At 64.3% G+C, this 18,363-nt stretch overlaps 1 protein-coding gene across 1 annotated transcript; it reads left to right on the forward strand.

Moving 5' to 3' along the window:
- The first annotated feature begins 1,958 nt into the window (after positions 1 to 1,958).
- LOC127059994 (cholesterol side-chain cleavage enzyme, mitochondrial) lies at positions 1,959 to 12,641 on the forward strand. The gene is made up of 10 exons (XM_050978523.1): positions 1,959 to 2,239; positions 4,107 to 4,262; positions 5,615 to 5,808; positions 6,707 to 6,732; positions 7,422 to 7,599; positions 8,430 to 8,590; positions 9,895 to 10,061; positions 10,833 to 10,911; positions 11,479 to 11,670; positions 12,519 to 12,641. Exons 1-10 carry the CDS (start codon positions 1,959 to 1,961, stop codon positions 12,639 to 12,641), a joined length of 1,557 nt encoding a protein of 518 aa, XP_050834480.1.
- Positions 12,642 to 18,363: the final 5,722 nt, after the last annotated feature.

Genomic DNA, 18,363 nt, shown 5'->3' on the forward strand with positions numbered 1-18,363 from the left:
GTGTCCCTCTGTGTCCCTCCATGTCCCTCCGTGTCCCTCGGTGTCCCTCCATGTCACTCAGTGTCCCTCTGTGTCCCTCAATGTCCCTTGGCGTCCCTCGGTGTCCCTTGGCATCCCCCAGTGTCCCTCCGTGTCCCTCTGTGTCCCTCAGTGTCCCCTTGTGTCCCTCAGTGTCCCTCGGTGTCCCTTGGTGTCCCTCAGTGTCTCTCCATGTCCCTCAGTGTCCCTCGGTGTCCCTTGGCATCCCTTGGTGTCCCTCAGTGTCCCTCTGTATCCCTCCATGTCCCTCAGTATCCCTCTGTGTCCCTCTGTGTCCCTCCATGTCCCTCGGTGTCCCCCAGTGACTCTCGGTGTCCCTCGGTGTCCCTCAGTGTCCCTTCGTGTCCCCCCGTGTCCCCTGGGCGTTGCCCCCGTGTCTGTGGCTGGAGGGGACACAGCAGGTCCCACCCAGGACGGTGACAGCGCCGGGGGACAGCAGGGGGTGTCACTGTGTCCCCATGTCCCCAAGGCGTGGGGCTGCCGCCAGCGGGGTTTGGGACAGCAGTGGGGACAGGAGGGGACAGATCCTGGGCCTGGCAGGGGACAGCAAGGGACAGGGACCTCGGGGGACGAGGGGACAGTCCCCGTGGCCTGGCAGGGGACAGCTCGGCGCTCCGCGGAGGGAGGGGACACGGCGCTGTCCCCGCGCGGTGGCACTGACGGGCCCGGCGCGCCCCCCGGTGCCTGTCGCCGGTGTCGCATCCGCCGCCAGCCCCGCTCGGTGTCCCCGCGGCTCATCCCTGTCCTGGGGACACCCCAAAGAGGGGACCCCGTGTCACCCTCCACATTGTCCCTGGCTGGGGCCGTCGCTCCTGAGGACAAGGGACAAGAGACAAGGGACATTGGTCATGGGACAAGGGACATGGGACATGGGACATGGGACAAGGGACACGGGACACGGGACATGGGACAAGGGACATGGGACATGGGACAAGGGACACGGGACACGGGACATGGGACATGGGACAAGGGACAAGGGACATGGGACAAGGGACATGGGACATTGGTCATGGGACAAGGGACATGGACAAGGGACACGGGACATGGGACATGGGACATGGGACAAGGGACATGGGACATGGGACAAGGGACAGGGACAGGGACATGGGACATGGGACAAGGGACAAGGGACATGGGACAAGGGACATGGGACATTGGTCATGGGACATGGGACATGGGACACGGGACACGGGACATGGGACATGGGACAAGGGACAAGGGACATGGGACAAGGGACATGGGACATTGGTCATGGGACAAGGGACATGGGACATGGGGCAAGTTTCATCCCCAGCTCAGGCCGCCCCAAAAGCTGTTCCCAAAAGCTCGCAGGGGGAGTTTGGGATTTGGGGTTTGGGATTTGGGGTTTGGAGTTTGGGATTTGGGGTTTGGGATTTGGGGTGTGGGATTTGGGATTTGGGGCTTGGGGTTTGGGGCTTGGGGTTTGGGATTTGGGGTTTGGGGTTTGGAGTTTGGGGTTTTGGGGTTTGGGATTTGGGGTTTGGAGTTTGGGGTTTGGGGTTTGGGGTTTGGGATTTGGGGTTTGGGGTTTGGAGTTTGGGATTTGGGGTTTGGGATTTGGGACGGAGCCCGGGATTGCCGGGCCCGCCCCCAGCTCGGGGCACGTGAGGCCCCCCAGCAGTGGCACCTCGTCCCCAAGGCCACCCCCCGCCGGGGTGACCCTGGCTGGCGGCCCCCAAGGCTGTCCCGGCCGGGGTGGCCTGACCCGTGCCTCGTTATCATTCCTGGGGCACATCCCGCCCTTCTCCCAAGGCCACCATGTCACCTGTCCCCGGGGCCCCGCCGTGCCACCCCCGGCAGTGTCGCGGGGGGCTGTCCCCGGCGGGAGGCGGGCGGGAGCGGCTCGGAGCGCTCGGCATAAGAGCGAGGCCACCCCGTCCCTCCGGGCCACCCTCCCCATGCTCGCCCGACTTGTCACCAAGGCCGGAGCCCTGCGGGGATGTCCCCGAGCCGCGGCCGCGCCGTGTCGCCGCCTCGGCGGGGCTGCGGGCGCTGTCCCCTCGGCTGTCCCCTCGGCTGTCCCCTCGGCTGTCCCCTCGGCGCCCCGGCCCTTTAACCAGGTGCCGGGGGAGTGGCGGGCGGGCTGGCTCAACCTGTACCGCTTCTGGCGGGAGGGCGGCCTCAGCAACCTGCACCTCAGCATGGCCAGCAAGTTCCGCCGCTTCGGGCCCATCTACAGGTCAGCTGGCCCTGTCCCCTCCCCGTGTCCCCTCCCCGTGTCCATTGCCGGTGTCCCCTCCCCGTGTCCCCTCCCCGTGCCCCCTCCCTGCGTCCCCTCCCTGTGTCGCCCCCCTGTGTCCCCTCCCTGTGTTGCCTCACTGTGTCCCCTCCCTGTGTACCCTGCCCGTATCACCCCCCTGTGTCCCCTGCCCTGTCCTCTGCCCAGTCTTCTGCCCCTGTCCCCTCCCCGTGCCCCCTCCCTGCGTCCCCTGCCCCCATCCGTGTCCTCTCCCGTGTCCCCTCCCGTGTCCCGTCCCCGTATCCCCTCCCCGTGTCACCTCCCTGTGTACCCTGCCCGTATCACCCCCCTGTGTCCCCTGCCCTGTCCTCTGCCCAGGCTTCTGCCCCTGTCCCCTCCCCGTGTCCCCTCCCTGTGTCCCCTGCCCATGTCCCCTGCCCATGTCCCCTGCCTTGTCCCCTCCCCGATCCTCTGCCCGTGTACTCTCCTCGTGTCCCCTCCTGTATCCCTTGCTCTGTCCGCTGCTCCTGTCCCCTCCCGTGTCCCCTCCCGTGTCCTCTCCCCGTGTACTCTCCTCTTGTCCCCTGCCCGTGTCCCCTGCCGGTGTCCCCTGCTCGTTTTCCCACCCCCTGTCCCCTGCCCGGTGCCCTGTCCGTGTCCCCTCCCCGTGTCCCCTGCTCGTATCCCTCTGCTCGTGTCCCCTGCCTCTGTCCCCCGCTCGTGTCCCCTGCCGTGTCCCGCGCCTGTCCCCTCCCTGTGGCCCCTGCCCGGTCCCCTGCCTCTGCCCCCACCGTGTCCCCTCCCGTGTCCCCTCCCCGTGTCCCCTGCTCGTGTCCCCTAGCTGTGTGTCCTGCCCATGTCCCTAGCCCGTGCTCCCTCCCCATGTCCCCTCCCATGTCCCCTGCCCTGTCCCCTGCCGTGTCCCCTGCCCTGTCCCCTCCCGTGTCCCCTCCCGTGTCCCCTGCCCTGTCCCCAGCCCAGCCGCGTTCCCAGTCCGGGGCTGAGCTGCTGGAGGAGCCTGGCCCAGCTTGGGGACACCGTGAGGGACAAGAGGGGAGGGGACAGGGACCGCGGGGTGGGAGGGGACACGAGCAGGGGACACGGGCAGGGGACAGGGACTGTGGGGTGGGAGGAGACAGGGACTGAGGGACAGGAGGGGACAGCGACTGTGCTCTGGGATGGCACAGGGCCCTGTGGATGTGGGATCTAAGGATAACGGGGACAGGACACTGCCATGGGGACAGGACACTGCCATGGGGACACGACATTGCCATGGGGACACAACACTGCCATGGGGAGAGGACACTGCCATGGGGACGGGACAGCACACTGCCATGGGGACAGGACAGGACATTCCCATAGGGACAATATTGCCAGTAGGGGACAGACATACTTGCCATGGGGGAGGCCACAGGGACAGTACAGGACATTCCCATGGGACTGGACCCTGCAGGGGACGGACATGCCAGGAGAACAGGACATCACCATGGTACAGGACAGACACTGCCATGGGGACAGGACGGGACATTGCTTTGGGACAGATGGGACACTGCCATGGGGAGAGGACACTGCCAGGGGGACAGGACAGGACACTGCCATGGGGACAGGACAGGACCCTGCCATGGGGACTGGACAGGACATTGCCATGGGGACAGGACACTGCCATGGGGACTGGACAGGACATTGCCATGGGGACAGGACACTGCCATGGGGACTGGACAGGACATTGCCATGGGGACAGGACACTGCCATGGGGACAGGACAGGACATTGCCAGGGGGACAGGACAGGACCCTGCCATAGGGACAGGACCCTGCCATGGGGCCAGCCCCCCCGGGTCAGGGTGCTGATGTCCCCGGTGTCCCCAGGGAGAAGCTGGGTGCCTACGAGAGCGTGAACATCGTCAGCCCCGCGGACGCGGCCGCGCTGTTCCAGGCCGAGGGGGCCCTGCCCGAGCGATTCCGTGTGCCCCCCTGGGTGGCCTACAGGGACTTCCGCAACAAACCCTACGGCGTGCTGCTCAAGTGAGTGACAGGGACACCCCAAACCCGGGCTGCTCAAGTGAGTGACAGGGACACCCCAAACCCGGGCTGCTCAAGGGAGTGACAGGGACACCCCAAACACAATCCGGGGGGACCCCAAACCCGGGCTGCTCAAGGGAGTGACAGGGACACCCCAAACCCGGGCTGCTCAAGGTGAGTGACAGTGACACCCCAAACCCGGGCTGCTCAAGGGAGTGACAGGGACACCCCAAACCCGGGCTGCTCAAGGGAGTGACACCCTAAACCCGGGGGGACCCCAGACACGGGGGGGACCCCAAACACGGGGGGACCCCAAACACTGGGGGGCGACCCCAAACCCGGGCTGCTCAAGTGAGTGACAGGGACACCCCAAACCCGGGCTGCTCAAGGGAGTGGGGACAGGACACGGGAGGACCCCAAACACAGGGGGACCCCAAACCCGGGCTGCTCAAGGGAGTGGAGACAGGACATGGGGGGACCCCAAAAGGGAGTGGGGACCCCAAGCCAGGGCTGCTCAAGGGAGTGGGGACCCCAAAAATGGAGCGAGGACCCCAAACCCCAGGCCTGGGGACCTCAAAAAGGGAGTGGGGACCCCAAACCCGGGCTCCTCAAGTGAGTGCAGACCCCAAATTCCCTCCAGTGAGTGCGGACCCCAAATCCGTGCTCCTCAACCCAGTGGGGACCCCAAATCCCCTCCAGCAAGAGGGGACCCCAAATCTGGACTCCTCAAGGGAGTGGAGACCTTAAATCTGGCCTCCTGATGCTCCTCAACTGAGTGGAGACCCCAAACCCCAGCTCCTGTCATTCCTTAAGTAATCTGGGATCCCAAATCTGGGCTCCTGTCACTTCTCAACTCAGTGGGGACCCCAAATCCCCTCCAGTGAGTGAGGACCCCAATTCTGGGCTCCTGATGCTCCTCAAGGGAGTGTGGACCCCAAACGTGGGCTCCTGTCATTCCTCAACTGAGTGGGGACCCCAAATCCCAGCTCCTGTCACTCCTCAAGCAATTGGGGATCCCAAGTCTGGGCTCCTGTCACTTCTCAACTCAGTGGGGACCCCAAATCCCCTCCAGCAAGTGGGGACCCCAAATCCATGCTTTTCAAGTGAGTCCGGACCCCAAATCCCCTCCAGAGAATGGGGACCCCAAATCCCCTCAAGTGGGAACCTCAAATCCGAGCTCCTCAAGTGAGTGGGGACCCCAACTCCCCTCAAGCCAGTGGGGACCCCAAATCCAGGCCCCTCAAGTAAGTGAGGACCCCAAACCCGGGCTCCTGCCGTGACAGTCCCAGCGCGGCCGGAGGGCCTTGGGGACGTGGGGGGGGCTCTGGGGGTGACAGTGGCGTGTCCCCGAGCAGGAAGGGCGAGGCGTGGCGCTCGGACCGGCTGCTGCTCAACAAGGAGGTGCTGGACCCCGCGGCCGTGCCCGGCTTCGTGCCCCTGCTCAGCGCCGTGGGCGAGGACTTCGTGCGGCGCGCGCGGGCCCAGGCGCGGCACAGCGGCTGCTGGAGCGGCGACTTCAGCCAGGAGCTCTTCCGCTTCGCCCTCGAGTGTGAGTGACACGGGAACGCCCCCAAAAGAACCCCCAAAAGAGACCCAAAAAACCCCCCAGAAGAATCCCCAAAAAACCCCAAAAGAACCCCCAAAAGAACCCTAAAAAGCTCCAAAAGAACCCCAAAAGAATCCCCCCAAAAGAACCCCAAAGGATACCCCCAAAAGAACCTCAAAAGAACCCCAAAAAAGCCCCAAAAGAACCCCAAAAGAAACCCCAAGAGAACCCCCAAGAGACCCCAAAAGAAGCCCACAAAACCCCAAAGAATCCCCAAAAGAATCCCCAAAAGAACCCCAAAAGAACCCCCAAAAGAATCTGCGAAAGGACCCCAAAGGAAGCCAAATAAAATCCCCAAAATAACTCCCAAAAGAATCCCCCAAAAACCCCAAAGAATCCCCAAGAGAACTCCAACAGTATCCCCAAAAGTATCCCCAAAAGAATCCCCAAAAGAACTCCCAAAAGAATTTCAAAAACCCCAAAAGAACCCCAAGAGAACCCCAAAAACCCCAAAAGAACCCCAAAAAACCCCCTGTGGCCATGGGGACAGGGATAGGGACAGGACATGTCCCTGACTGTCCCTGTCCCCAGCAGTGTGCCATGTGCTGTCCGGGGAGGTCCCTGTGGCCATGGGGACAATGACACATCCCTGTCCCCTCCCCAGCAGTGACCCACGTGCTGTACAGGGAGGTCCCTGTGGCCGTGGGGATGGGGACAATGACAATGACGATGACAATGACGATGACACGTCCCTGTCCCCAGCGGTGTGCCACGAGCTGTACAGGGAGGTCCCTGCAGCCATGGGGACAGGGACAAGGACACATCCCTGTCCCATCCTCAACGGTGTGCCATGGGATGGGGACAGGGACAATGACATATCCCTGACTGTCCCTGTCCCCAGTGGTGTGCCACGTGCTGTATGGGGAGGTCCCTGTGGCCATGGGGACGATGACAATGACAATGACAATGACGATGACGATGACGATGACAATGATGATGACGATGACAATGACAAGGCCAATTGCTGTCCCCAGCAGTGTGCCACGTGCTGTACGGAGAGTGCCTGTGGCTGCTCCCTGTGGCCATAGGGATGGGAACAAGGACGATGACGATGACGATGACAATGACAATCGCTGTCCCCAGTGGTGTGCCACGTGCTGTACGGGGAGGTCCCTGTGGCCATGGGGACGATGACAATGACAATGACAATGACGATGACGATGACGATGACAATGACGATGACAATGACGATGACAATGACAATGACGATGACGATGACGATGACAATGACAGTGGCCATGGCTGTCCCCAGCGGTGTGCCACGTGCTGTTCGGGGAGCACCTGGGGCTGGTCCCTGTGGCCATGGGGATGGGGACGATGACGATGACGATGACAATGACGATGACGATGATGTCAATGACGATGACAATGACAATGACACATCCCTGTCCCATCCCCAGTGGTGTACCACGCGCTGTACGGGGAGGTCCCTGCGGCCATGGGGACGATGACAATGACAATGACAATGATGATGACGATGACGATGACAATGACAATGACAATGACAATGACAATGACAATGACACTTCCCCGTCCCCAGCGGGCTGTACGGGGAGCGCCTGGGGCTGCTGCAGGATTTCGTGCAGCCCGAGGCGCAGCGCTTCATCGAGGCCGTGTCGCGCATGTTCCACACCACGGCGCCCATGCTGTACCTGCCGCCCGCGCTGCTGCGCCACCTGCGCAGCCACACCTGGCGCCAGCACGTGCAGGCCTGGGACGCCATCTTCTACCAGGGTCAGTGCCACCTCCCCTGTCACCTCGCCCTGGCACCTCTGGGGACACCTCATCCTGTCACCTTGCCCTGTCACCTCACCCCGACACCTCTGGGGACACTTCACCCTGACACCTCTGGGGACACCTCGTCCTGCCACCTTGCCCTGTCACCTCACCCTGACACCTCTGGGGACACCTCACCCTGTCACCTTGCCCTGTCACCTCACCCTGACACCTCTGGGGACACCTCGTCCTGCCACCCCTGGGACACTTCTGGGGACACCTCACCCTGCTGCCTCACCTTGTCACCTTGCCCTGTCACCTCACCCTGACACCTCTGGGGACACCTCACCCTGTCACCTTGCCCTGTCACCTCACCCTGACACCTCTGGGGACACCTCGTCCTGCCACCTCCCCTGACACCTCGCCCTGTCACCTCTGGGGACAACTCTGGGGACACCTCTGGAGACACCTCCTGGGGACACCTCGCCCTGCCACCTCCATCTGTCACCTCTAGGCACACCTTGCCCTATCACCTCTGGGGATACCTCACCCTGCCACCTCACCTTGCCACTGCTGGGGACACCTCACCCTGTCACCTCACCCTGCCATGTCTTCCTGTCACCTCACCCTGGCACCTCTGGCGACACCTCTGGGACCACCTTGCCCTGCCACCTCCGGGGACACCTCTGGGGACACATCCCACACGTTCCTAAACCAGCATTCCTCACCTCAAAATTTACCCATAAACACCAAAATCTCCCTCAAACCCCTTTCCCACGCGCGGGCGCCTGCCGGGGCAGTGACAGTGACGTCCCCTCCTCCCCCGCGGTGTCCCCGTGTCCCCTCAGCGGACAAGTGCATCCAGAACGTGTACCGGGACCTGCGGCTGCGGCGCAAGAGCCGCCAGGAGCACGTGGGCATCCTGGGCAACCTCATCCTGCGCGACAAGCTGCCCCTGGACGACATCCGCGCCAGCGTCACCGAGATGATGGCCGGGGGGGTGGACACGGTGTGGGACCAGGGACACGGCCTGCAGGGCCACGGGACAGGGACAAGGGGCTGGCTGGGGCTGGGAGAGGGTCCTGGTTGGTGATGGGTGGGGCAGGCAGGGAGAAGGTCCTGGGTGGGGCAGAGAGAAGGTTCTGGTTGGTGTTGGGTGGGGCCAGGAGAAAGTCCTGGGTGGGGCTGGGTGGGGCAGCCATCCAGAAGGTTCTGGGTGGGGCAGGGAGGAAGAAGGTCCTGGGTGGGGCAGGGAGAAGGTTCTGGTTGGTGTTGGGTGGGGCAGGGAGGGGCAGGGAGAAGGTCCTGGGTGGGGCAGGGAGAAGGTCCTGGGTGGTGATGAATAAGACAGGGAGAAGGTCCTGAATGGAGCAGGACAAGGTTCTGGGTGGGGCAGGGAGGGGCAGCCATGGAGAAGGTCCTGGGTGGGGCAGGGAGAAGGTCCTGGTTGGTGTTGGGTGAGACAGGCAGAGAGAAGGTCCTGGTTGGTGATAGGTGGGACTCAGAGAAGGTCCTGGGTGGGGCTGGGTTGGTCAGGGAGGAAGAAAGTCCTGGGTGGTGATGGATGGTTCAGGGAGAAGGTCCTGGGTGGCGCATGGAGAAGGTCCTGGCTGGTGTTGGGACAGGCAGGGGGAAGATCTTGCTTGGTAATGGGTGGGATAGGGAGAAGGTCCTGGAAGGGGCTGGGTGAGTCAGCCACGGAGAAGGTCCTGGTGGGTGATGGATGAGACAGGGAGAAGGTCCTGGCTGGTGCTGAGAGGAGGAGGGAGAAGGTCCTGGTTGGTGATGGGTGGGGCAGCACCAAGATGGGCAGGAGCAGGTCCTGGCAGGGCTGAGCAGGTCCTGGCAGGGCTGTGCAGGTCCTGGCAGGGCTGAGCAGGTCCTGGCAGCTCTGGGCCAGGCAGGAGCAGGTCCTGGCAGGGCTGAGCAGGTCCTGGCAGGGCTGAGCAGGTCCTGGCAGGGCTGTACAGGTCCTGGCAGGCTGAGCAGGTCCTGGCTTCATGGAGCAGGTCCTCGCAGGGCTGTGCAAGTCATGGCAGTCTGAGCAGGTCCTAGCAGGGCTGTGCAGGTCCTGGCAGGGCTGTGCAAGTCCTGGCTGCATGGAGCAGGTCCTGGCAGGGCTGTGCAAGTCCTGGCTGCATGGAGCAGGTCCTGGCAGGGCTGAGCAAGTCCTGGCAATTCTGGGCCAGGAAGGAGCAGGTCTTGGCAGGACTGAGCAGGTTCTGGTGGAGCTGAGCAGGTCCTGGCTGCATGGAGCAGGTCCTGGCAGGGCTGAGCAGGTCCTGGCAGCTGTGTCCCCTGTGCTGTCCCCAGACGTCCATGACCCTGCAGTGGGCCATGCTGGAGCTGGCGCGGGCCCCGGGCGTGCAGGAGCAGCTGCGGGCCGAGGTCCTGGCAGCCAAACAGGAGGCGGGCGGAGACCGCGAGAAGATGCTGAAATCCACGCGGCTGCTGAAGGCCGCCATCAAGGAGACACTCAGGTGAGGAGGAGGAGGAGCTCAGGTGAGGAGGGTGAGGAGGAGGAGGAGGAGGAGGAGGAGGAGGAGGAGGAGCTCAGGTGAGGAGGAGGAGCTCAGGTGAAGAGGAGGGGCACAGGTGAGGAGAAGGAGAAGGAGCTCAGGTGAGAAGAAGGAGCTCAGGTGAGGAGGAGGAGGAGGAGCTCAGGTGAGAAGGAGGGGCTCAGGTGATGGGTGGGGCAGGAAGGGAGAAAGTCTTGGGTGGAGCAGGAGGAGGAGGGGCTGAGGTGAGGAGGAGGAGGAGCTCAGGTGAGGAGGAGGGGCTGAGGTGAGGAGGAGGAGGAGCCCAGGTGAGGAGGAGGGGCCACTCAGGTGAGGAGGAGGAGGAGGAGGAGGAGCTGCTCAGGTGAGGAGGAGGAGCTCAGGTGAGGAGGAGGAGCTCAGGTGATGGGTGGGGCAGGAAGGGAGAAAGTCTTGGGTGGGGCAGGAGGAGGAGGAGCTCAGGTGAGGAGGAGGAGGAGCTCTGAGGAGGAGGAGGGGCTGAGGTGAGGAGGAGGAGGGGCTCAGGTGCGGAGGAGAAGGGGCTCAGTTGAGGAGGAGGGGCTCAGGTGAGAATGTAGGGTCTTCAGGTGAGGAGGAGGGGCTGAGATGAGGAGGAGGGGCTCAGGTGAGGAGTAGGAGGGGCTCAGGTGAGGAGGAGGAGGAGCTCTGATGAGGAGGAGGGGCTCAGGTGAGGAGGACACGCCCTTCCTGCCCGGAGTGTCCCCAAGGCCCGCGGTGGCACGTGTCGCGCAGGCTGCACCCGGTGGCCGTGACCCTGCAGAGGTACACCACGCACGAGGTCATCCTGCAGGACTACCGCATCCCGCCCGGGGTGAGGGACACAGGGACACCGGGACACGGGGACACGGGGACACCGGGACACGGGGACACCGGGACACGGGGACACCGGGACACGGGGACATGGGGACACCGGGACACCGGGACACGGGGACACCGGGACATGGGGATGTTGGGATGTGGGGACACGGGGACACGGGGACATTGGGACACTGGGACACAGGGACATGGGACACGGGGACATGGGGACATGGGGAAATGAGGACATGTGGACACGGGGATGTGGGAACATGGGGACATGGGAACATGGGGATCTCAGGACATGAGGAAACGAGGACATGGGGACACAGGGATGTGAGGACACAAGGACACTGGGAAATGAGGACACAGGGAAAGGAGGACATGAGGACATGGAGACATGGGAACATGATGACACAGGGACATGAGGACGTGGGGACAAGGGGAGGTGGTGACACGGGGATGTGGTGACACAAGGACATGGAGACACAGGGACATGGTGATACGATGACACAGTGACACGGTGACACAGTGACGCGGCGGCACGGTGACACGACGCCCGTGTCCCCGGCGCTGCGCGCAGACGCTGGTGCAGGTGGGGCTGTACGCCATGGGCCGCGACCCCGCGGTGTTCGCGCGGCCCGAGCGGTTCCGCCCGCAGCGCTGGCTGGAGGCCGGCCCCAAACCCTTCCTGGGGCTCGGCTTCGGCTTCGGGCCCCGCCAGTGCCTGGGCCGCCGCATCGCCGAGCTGGAGATGCAGCTCTTCCTCATGCACGTGAGTGTCCCCTGTCCCCAGCACGAGGGGACAGCGCCGCGGCCACTGGGGTCTGTCACACGGGGTCCCCAATGTGAGGGGACAGTGCCATGGCAGTGGGGTCTGTCACACGGGGTCCCCAATGTGAGGGGACGGCGCCATGGCAGTGGGGTCTGTCACATGGGGTCCCCAATGTGAGGGGACAGCGTGGTGGCAGTGGGGTCTGTCACACGAGGTCCCCAATGTGAGGGGACAGCGCCATGGCAGTGGAGTCTGTCACACGGGGTCCCCAATGAGAGGGGACAGCGCAGTGGCCATGGGGTCTGTCACACGGGGTCCCCAATGTGAGGGGACAGCGCCATGGCAGTCGGGTCTCTCACACAGGGTCCCTGACATGAGGGGACAGCGTGGTGGTAGTGGGGTCCATCCCGCAGGGTCCCCAGAGCCAGGGGACAGCACCGTGGTTGTGGGGTCTCTCACACAGGGTCCCTGACATGAGGGGACACTGCGGTGGCCATGGGGTACGTCCTGCAGAGTCCCTGATGCCAGGGGACAATGAGGTGGCTGTGGGCTCCATCCCCATGGGTGAGGGGACAGCGTGGTGGCCATGGGGTCTGTCACACAGGGTCCCCGACACGAGGGGACAGCGCGGTGGCCGCGGGGTCTGTCCCCATGCAGTCCCCAACACGAGGTGGCCGCAGGGTCTGTCCCCACGCGGTCCCTGACACGAGGGGACAGCGTGGTGGCCGCGGGGTCCATCCTGCGGAAGCCTGGTCTGGCTCGGCTCAGAGTGGCCTGGGAGGTCACCCCGGGCCTGGCCCCAGTGTCCCCAAGGCCCCCCGGGCCCACGGCCGTGTCCCCTCCCCCAGATCCTGGAGAACTTCAGGATCGAGACCCCGCGGGCCCTGGAGATCGGCACCAAGTTCGAGCTCATCCTGGTCCCGGACCGGCCCGTCCAGCTGAGCCTGCGGCCCCTCGAGGGCCAGCCCTGAGCGGGGACAGCCCGGGGACAGCCCCGCGTCCCCGCGGTGGCGCTCGGGGACAGCGGGGACGCTGCCGGGGCCGCGCCCGGGCCCGAGGCTGCGCTTTGGGGGGCGGAGCGAGCGGGGAGGGGGATTTGGGGGGTGGGGGGTCCCCTCTGGGGCCGGGGGTCCCGCCGAGCTGCCCCGAGCCTCTGGAATGTGCTGGAGCCTCTGGAATGTGCTGGAATGTTCTGGAATGTTGGGCCTGGCCTCCGCTCCATGGGAAAGGCGCCCGCGGGGTCGGGGCAGGGGGGCAGCGCCCGGGGGGGCTCGGAAAGGGCCCGAAGGGTCTGGGGGCACCGGGAGGGAACCCCGGGGGGGACAGCAGGGGACACTGGGGACAGGGGAGACAGCGGGGAGAGCGGGGACACTGGGGACAGTGGGGACATTGGGGGCATGGGGGACACTGGGGCATGGGACACTGGGGACAGTGGGGACATTGGGGGCATTGGGGACATTGGGGATACTGGGGACATTGGGGACATTGGGGATACTGGGGACATTGGGGACACTGGGGGTTTTTTGGGATACTGGGGACATTGGAGACACTGGGGACACTGGGGACATTGGGGACACTGGGGACATTGGGGACAGTGGGAACACTGGGGGATACTTGGGGACATTGAGGACACTGGGGACATTGGGGACACTGGGGAGACTGGGGGACACTGAGGAGACTGGGGGACATTGGGGATACTGGGGACATTGGGGTCATGGGGGACACTGGGGATCACTGGGGACACCAGACACACTGGGGACATTGTAGGTCACTGTAGGACGCTGGGGACACTGGGGGACACTGGCTGTCACTCCCAGAGGAGGGCTCTGCAGTGGGCAGTGAGACACTGGGGGTCACTGGGGACACCGGGGACACTGGGGGTCACTGGGGACACTGGGGTCAGTGGGGGCATTGGGGGACACTGGGGACACTGGAGACACTGTAGGGTCACTGGTGTCACTGAAGGGTCACTGGTGTCCCCAGTGTCCCTGTAGTGTCCCAGGTGTCCCTGTAGTGTCCCTGTACTGTCCCTACAGTGTCCCCAGTGTCCCCGGTGTCCCCTGTCCCCTGTCCCCGCGCTCACCAGGGCCAGGCCGTGCTCCCGCTCCCGCAGGCGCGTCCCCAACTCCTGCTGGCTCCGGGCCCAGCTCCGGGCGGTGTCCTGCAGCTGGGACAGACAGACCCCAGAGGGACAGACAGACAGACAGACAGACCCCAGGGGGCTGGGACAGACCCCAGAGGGACAGACAGACAGACAGACCCCAGGGGGCTGGGACAGACCCCAGAGGGACAGACAGACAGACAGACCCCAGAGGGACAGACAGACCGACAGACAGACCCCAGGGGGCTGGGACAGACCCAGAGGGGACAGACAGACAGACAGACCCCAGAGGGACAGACAGACAGACAGACAGACCCCAGGGGGCTGGGACAGACCCCAGAGGGACAGACAGACAGACAGACCCCAGGGGGCTGGGACAGACCCCAGAGGGACAGACAGACAGACCCCAGGGGGCTGGGACAGACAGACCCCAGAGGGACAGACAGACAGACAGACAGACCCCAGGGGGCTGGGACAGACAGACCCCAGAGGGACAGACAGACAGACAGACCCCAGGGGGCTGGGACAGACCCCAGAGGGACAGACAGACAGACAGACCCCAGAGGGACAGACAGACCCCAAAGGGACAGACACCAAACGGGGTGGGGACCCCACACCGCCATGGAGACCCCAAACCTCCCTGGGTGCCCCCAGCCCCCCGTGGGTGCCCCCAGCCCCCCGTGGGTGCCCCTTCCCCCCCCGCGGTGCCCACCTGCCTCTCCAGTGCCCGGGCCCGGCCCTGTGCCCGCTCCAGCCGGGCCAGCAGCTCCAGCTGCTCGCCAGCCCCCGCCGGCGGCTGCGGGCACGGGAGCGGGGTCGGGATGGCCCGGGGGTGGCGGGGACCTGTCCCCTCTGTCCCCTCTGTCCCCTCTGTCCTCTCTGTCCCCTCTGTCCCTGCTGTCCCCTCTGTCCCCGCTGCCACCCCCGTGTCCCCTCTGTCCCCGCTGCCACCCCCGTGTCCCCTGTATCCCCCCGCCATCCCCGTGTCCCCTCTGTCCCCGCTGCCACCCCCGTGTCCCCTGTGTCCCCGCTGCCACCCCCGTGTCCCCTCCCGCTCTCACCGCAGCCCGGGCGGGTCGGGCCGGCTCCTCCCGCAGCCGCCTCGGGGCCAGCAGCGCCGCCAGGGTGGCACCTGTGGGGTGGCACCTGTGGGGTGGCACTGGTCAGGTGGCACCTTTGGGGGGACAGCGGGACGTGTCCTGTGTCCCCCCCAGCGCGGGGACAGCGATTCCCATCCCCTGCCGTGCCCGGGGAGGGACAGGGAGGGTTGGGGACATCCCTGAGGGTTGGAGACACCCCTGAGTGTTCCTGTCCCTTCCTGCCCACCCCGGACCATCCCAGAGACACTTGGGGACATCCCTGAGTGTCCCTGTCCCCTCCACAGGGAGGACCCACCCGTGTCCCCTCCTGCCCATTCCGGACCATCCCGGGGACACTTGGGGACATCCCCGAGTGTCTCTGTCCCCTCCTGCCCATCCCGGGGACAGCTGGGGACCCCCCGAGTGTCGCTGTCCCCTCCTGCCCACCCCGGGGACAGCTGGGGACCCCCCGAGTGTCGCTGTCCCCCGCACCCACCCGCGGCTCTCTCCGCGCTCCTGTCCCGCAGCAGCAGCCGCTCCATGGCCTCGATCACCTGGGCACAGGGCACCGCTGTCCCCGTGTCCCCAGCGCCGTGCCAGGCCCGGGGGGCCCCGCCGTGTCCCCAAACGCGTCCTTGTCACCCGAGGCGCGTCACCTGGTCCCGCTGGAGCAGCGCCCGCCGCAGCGCCCCGGCCTCGGCCGCCGTGTCCCGGCAGCGCCTCAGGGCCCGCTGCCGCTGCTGCCGCTGCCGCCGCTGGAGCAGCCCCAGCTCCTTCTGGCGGTCGTTGTTCTGCGGGAGGAGCCCCGGCAGTGCCGGGCACGGCCCGAGCCCCGCGCCAGCCCCGCCGTGCCCGCCGTGCCCGCGGGGCCCTACCCGGATCAGCTCGTTCTGCAGCCGCTGCACCCGGTCCCGCAGCGCCCGCAGCTCCGCCGCGCCCGCCGCCAGCTGGCGGGACAGGGTGGCTGCGGGGACAGTCCTGTCACCACCCGCGGGGACTGCGGGGACAGCCCGGGCACCACCCAGAGTGGCTGCGGGGACAGCCCGGTCACCACCCGCGGGGACTGCGGGGACAGCCCGGGCACCACCCAGAGTGGCTGCGGGGACAGCCCTGTCACCACCCAGGGTGGCAGTGCCCAGCGTGGCCCTGCCCAGCCCCACGGTGACATGCCATGTCTCGGTCACCCACTCAGGGTGGCAGTGCCCAGCATGGCCCTGCCTGTCCCCAAGGTGACACGCCACATCCCGGTCACCTCACCCAGGGTGGCAGTGCCCATCTCACAGCCCAGGGTGGCTGTAAGGAAGCATTGTGTCCCTGTCACCCTGTCCCTGTCACCCACCCAGGGTGGCAGTGCCCTGCATGCCCCTGCCCATGCCCAGGGTGACATGCCACATCACATGGTGGCAGTGTCCCCCTTGCCCTGCCCCAGGGTGACACACCATGTCCCTGTCACCACGCAGGGTGGCAGTGCCCTGTGTGCCCTGCCTGTGCCCAGCACACACCCAGCCTGTCCAGCAGCTCGTCCCGGGTCAGCACGTCCAGGCCACCCTGGAGGTGGCACTGAGTGGCCCATGGAGGTGACACTGAGTCCCCATGGAGGTGGCGCTGAGTGGCCCATGGAGGTGGCACCGGGTGTCCCATGGAGGTGGCATTGCTGTGCCCGGTGTCCCCATGGAGGTGGCACTGGGTGGCAGTCGCGTGGCGCGGGCGGTGTCGCCGAGCGGGGCTGGCTGTGACAAGGCAGTGCCACCACCAGGTGTCCCCTTCGCACAACGGCTCGCGGGCTGGCGCTGCTCTGGGGACACTGGGGACACCGGCACTGTGACACCGACATTGGCGACACTGAAGCGTGTGACACTGGTGACACGCTGACCCTGTGACACTGGGGACACTGACACGGGGACACCGACACTGGTGACATTGGGGATATTGACACTGTGATACTGTGACACTGATGCTGGTGACACTGACACGTGTGACACTGACCATGTGACACTGACACCGTGGCGCTGACCCTACGACACTGACCCTGTGATACTGACATGGTGACACTGGGACACTGTGACATTGACACGGTGACTCCGGGGACACGGACACCGTGTCACTGCCATTGTCACACTGCCATTGTCACACTGCCATTGGTCACGTGCCCACCCGGCCCCCCCCGTGTCCCCCCAAAGTTCCCTTGGTCACCCCCGGGTGGGGGGAGGGGAGGGGGAGCGATCCCAAAGGATCAGGGCGTTATTCCCAATCCCACAGCAGCGATCCCAAAGGATCAGGGTGTTATTCCCAATCCCACAGCAGGGATCCCAAAGGATCAGGGTGTTATTCCCAAAACCCCACTGTCCCAAATCTCCCTTCCATACCAGGAAAATCCCATTTCCCGGGGGTTTTTAGGGCCATGAACGGCTCTGCTGGAAGGACACTGATGATCCCGATGGGATGTGGTCAATAAATCCCAACCCCATCCAACAATTCCCAAACCGAGGCTGGGAAAGGGAGCAGGAGAGGGAGAGGGGAAATGGGATGGGAACATCATGGGATAAATCTGGTGTGGGCATGGGAACAGATCTGTGCCCTCCATGGATCCATGGATCCATCCATCCATGGATCCATCCATCCATCATCCATCCATCCATCCATCCATCCATCCATCCATCCATCCATCCATCCATCCATCCATCATCCATCCATCCATCATCCATCCATCCATCCATCCATCCATCATCCATCCATCATCCATCCATCCATCCATCCATCCATCCATCCATCCATCCATCCATCCATCCATCATCCATCCATCACCCATCCTCCTCCATCCACCCATCCATCCATCCATCCATCCATCCATCCATCATCCATCCATCATCCATCCATCCATCCATCATCCATCCATCATCATCCATCCATCCATCCATCCATCATCCATCCATCCATCATCCATCATCCATCCATCCATCATCCATCCATCATCCATCCATCATCCATCCATCCATCCATCATCCATCATCCATCCATCATCCATCCATCCATCATCCATCCATCATCCATCCATCATCCATCCATCCATCATCCATCCATCATCCATCCATCATCCATCCATCCATCATCCATCCATCATCCATCCATCCATCCATCATCCATCCATCCATCCATCATCCATCCATCATCCATCCATCATCCATCCATCCATCCATCCATCCATCCATCCAGTCCATCCATCCATCATCCATCCATCCATCCATCCATCCATCATCCATCCATCCATCCATCCATCCATCCATCCATCCATCCATCCATCATCCATCATCCATCAGCCATCCATCCACCATCCATCCATCCATCCATCCATCCATCCATCCATCCATCCATCCATCCATCCATCATCCATCATCCATCCATCATCCATCCATCATCCATCCATCCATCCATCCATCCATCCATCCATCCATCCATCCATCCATCCATCCATCCATCCATCCATCCATCCATCATCCATCCATCCATCCATCC

Source organism: Serinus canaria, chromosome 10 (genome assembly GCF_022539315.1).
Source record: "Serinus canaria isolate serCan28SL12 chromosome 10, serCan2020, whole genome shotgun sequence".
Lineage (NCBI taxonomy): Eukaryota > Metazoa > Chordata > Aves > Passeriformes > Fringillidae > Serinus > Serinus canaria.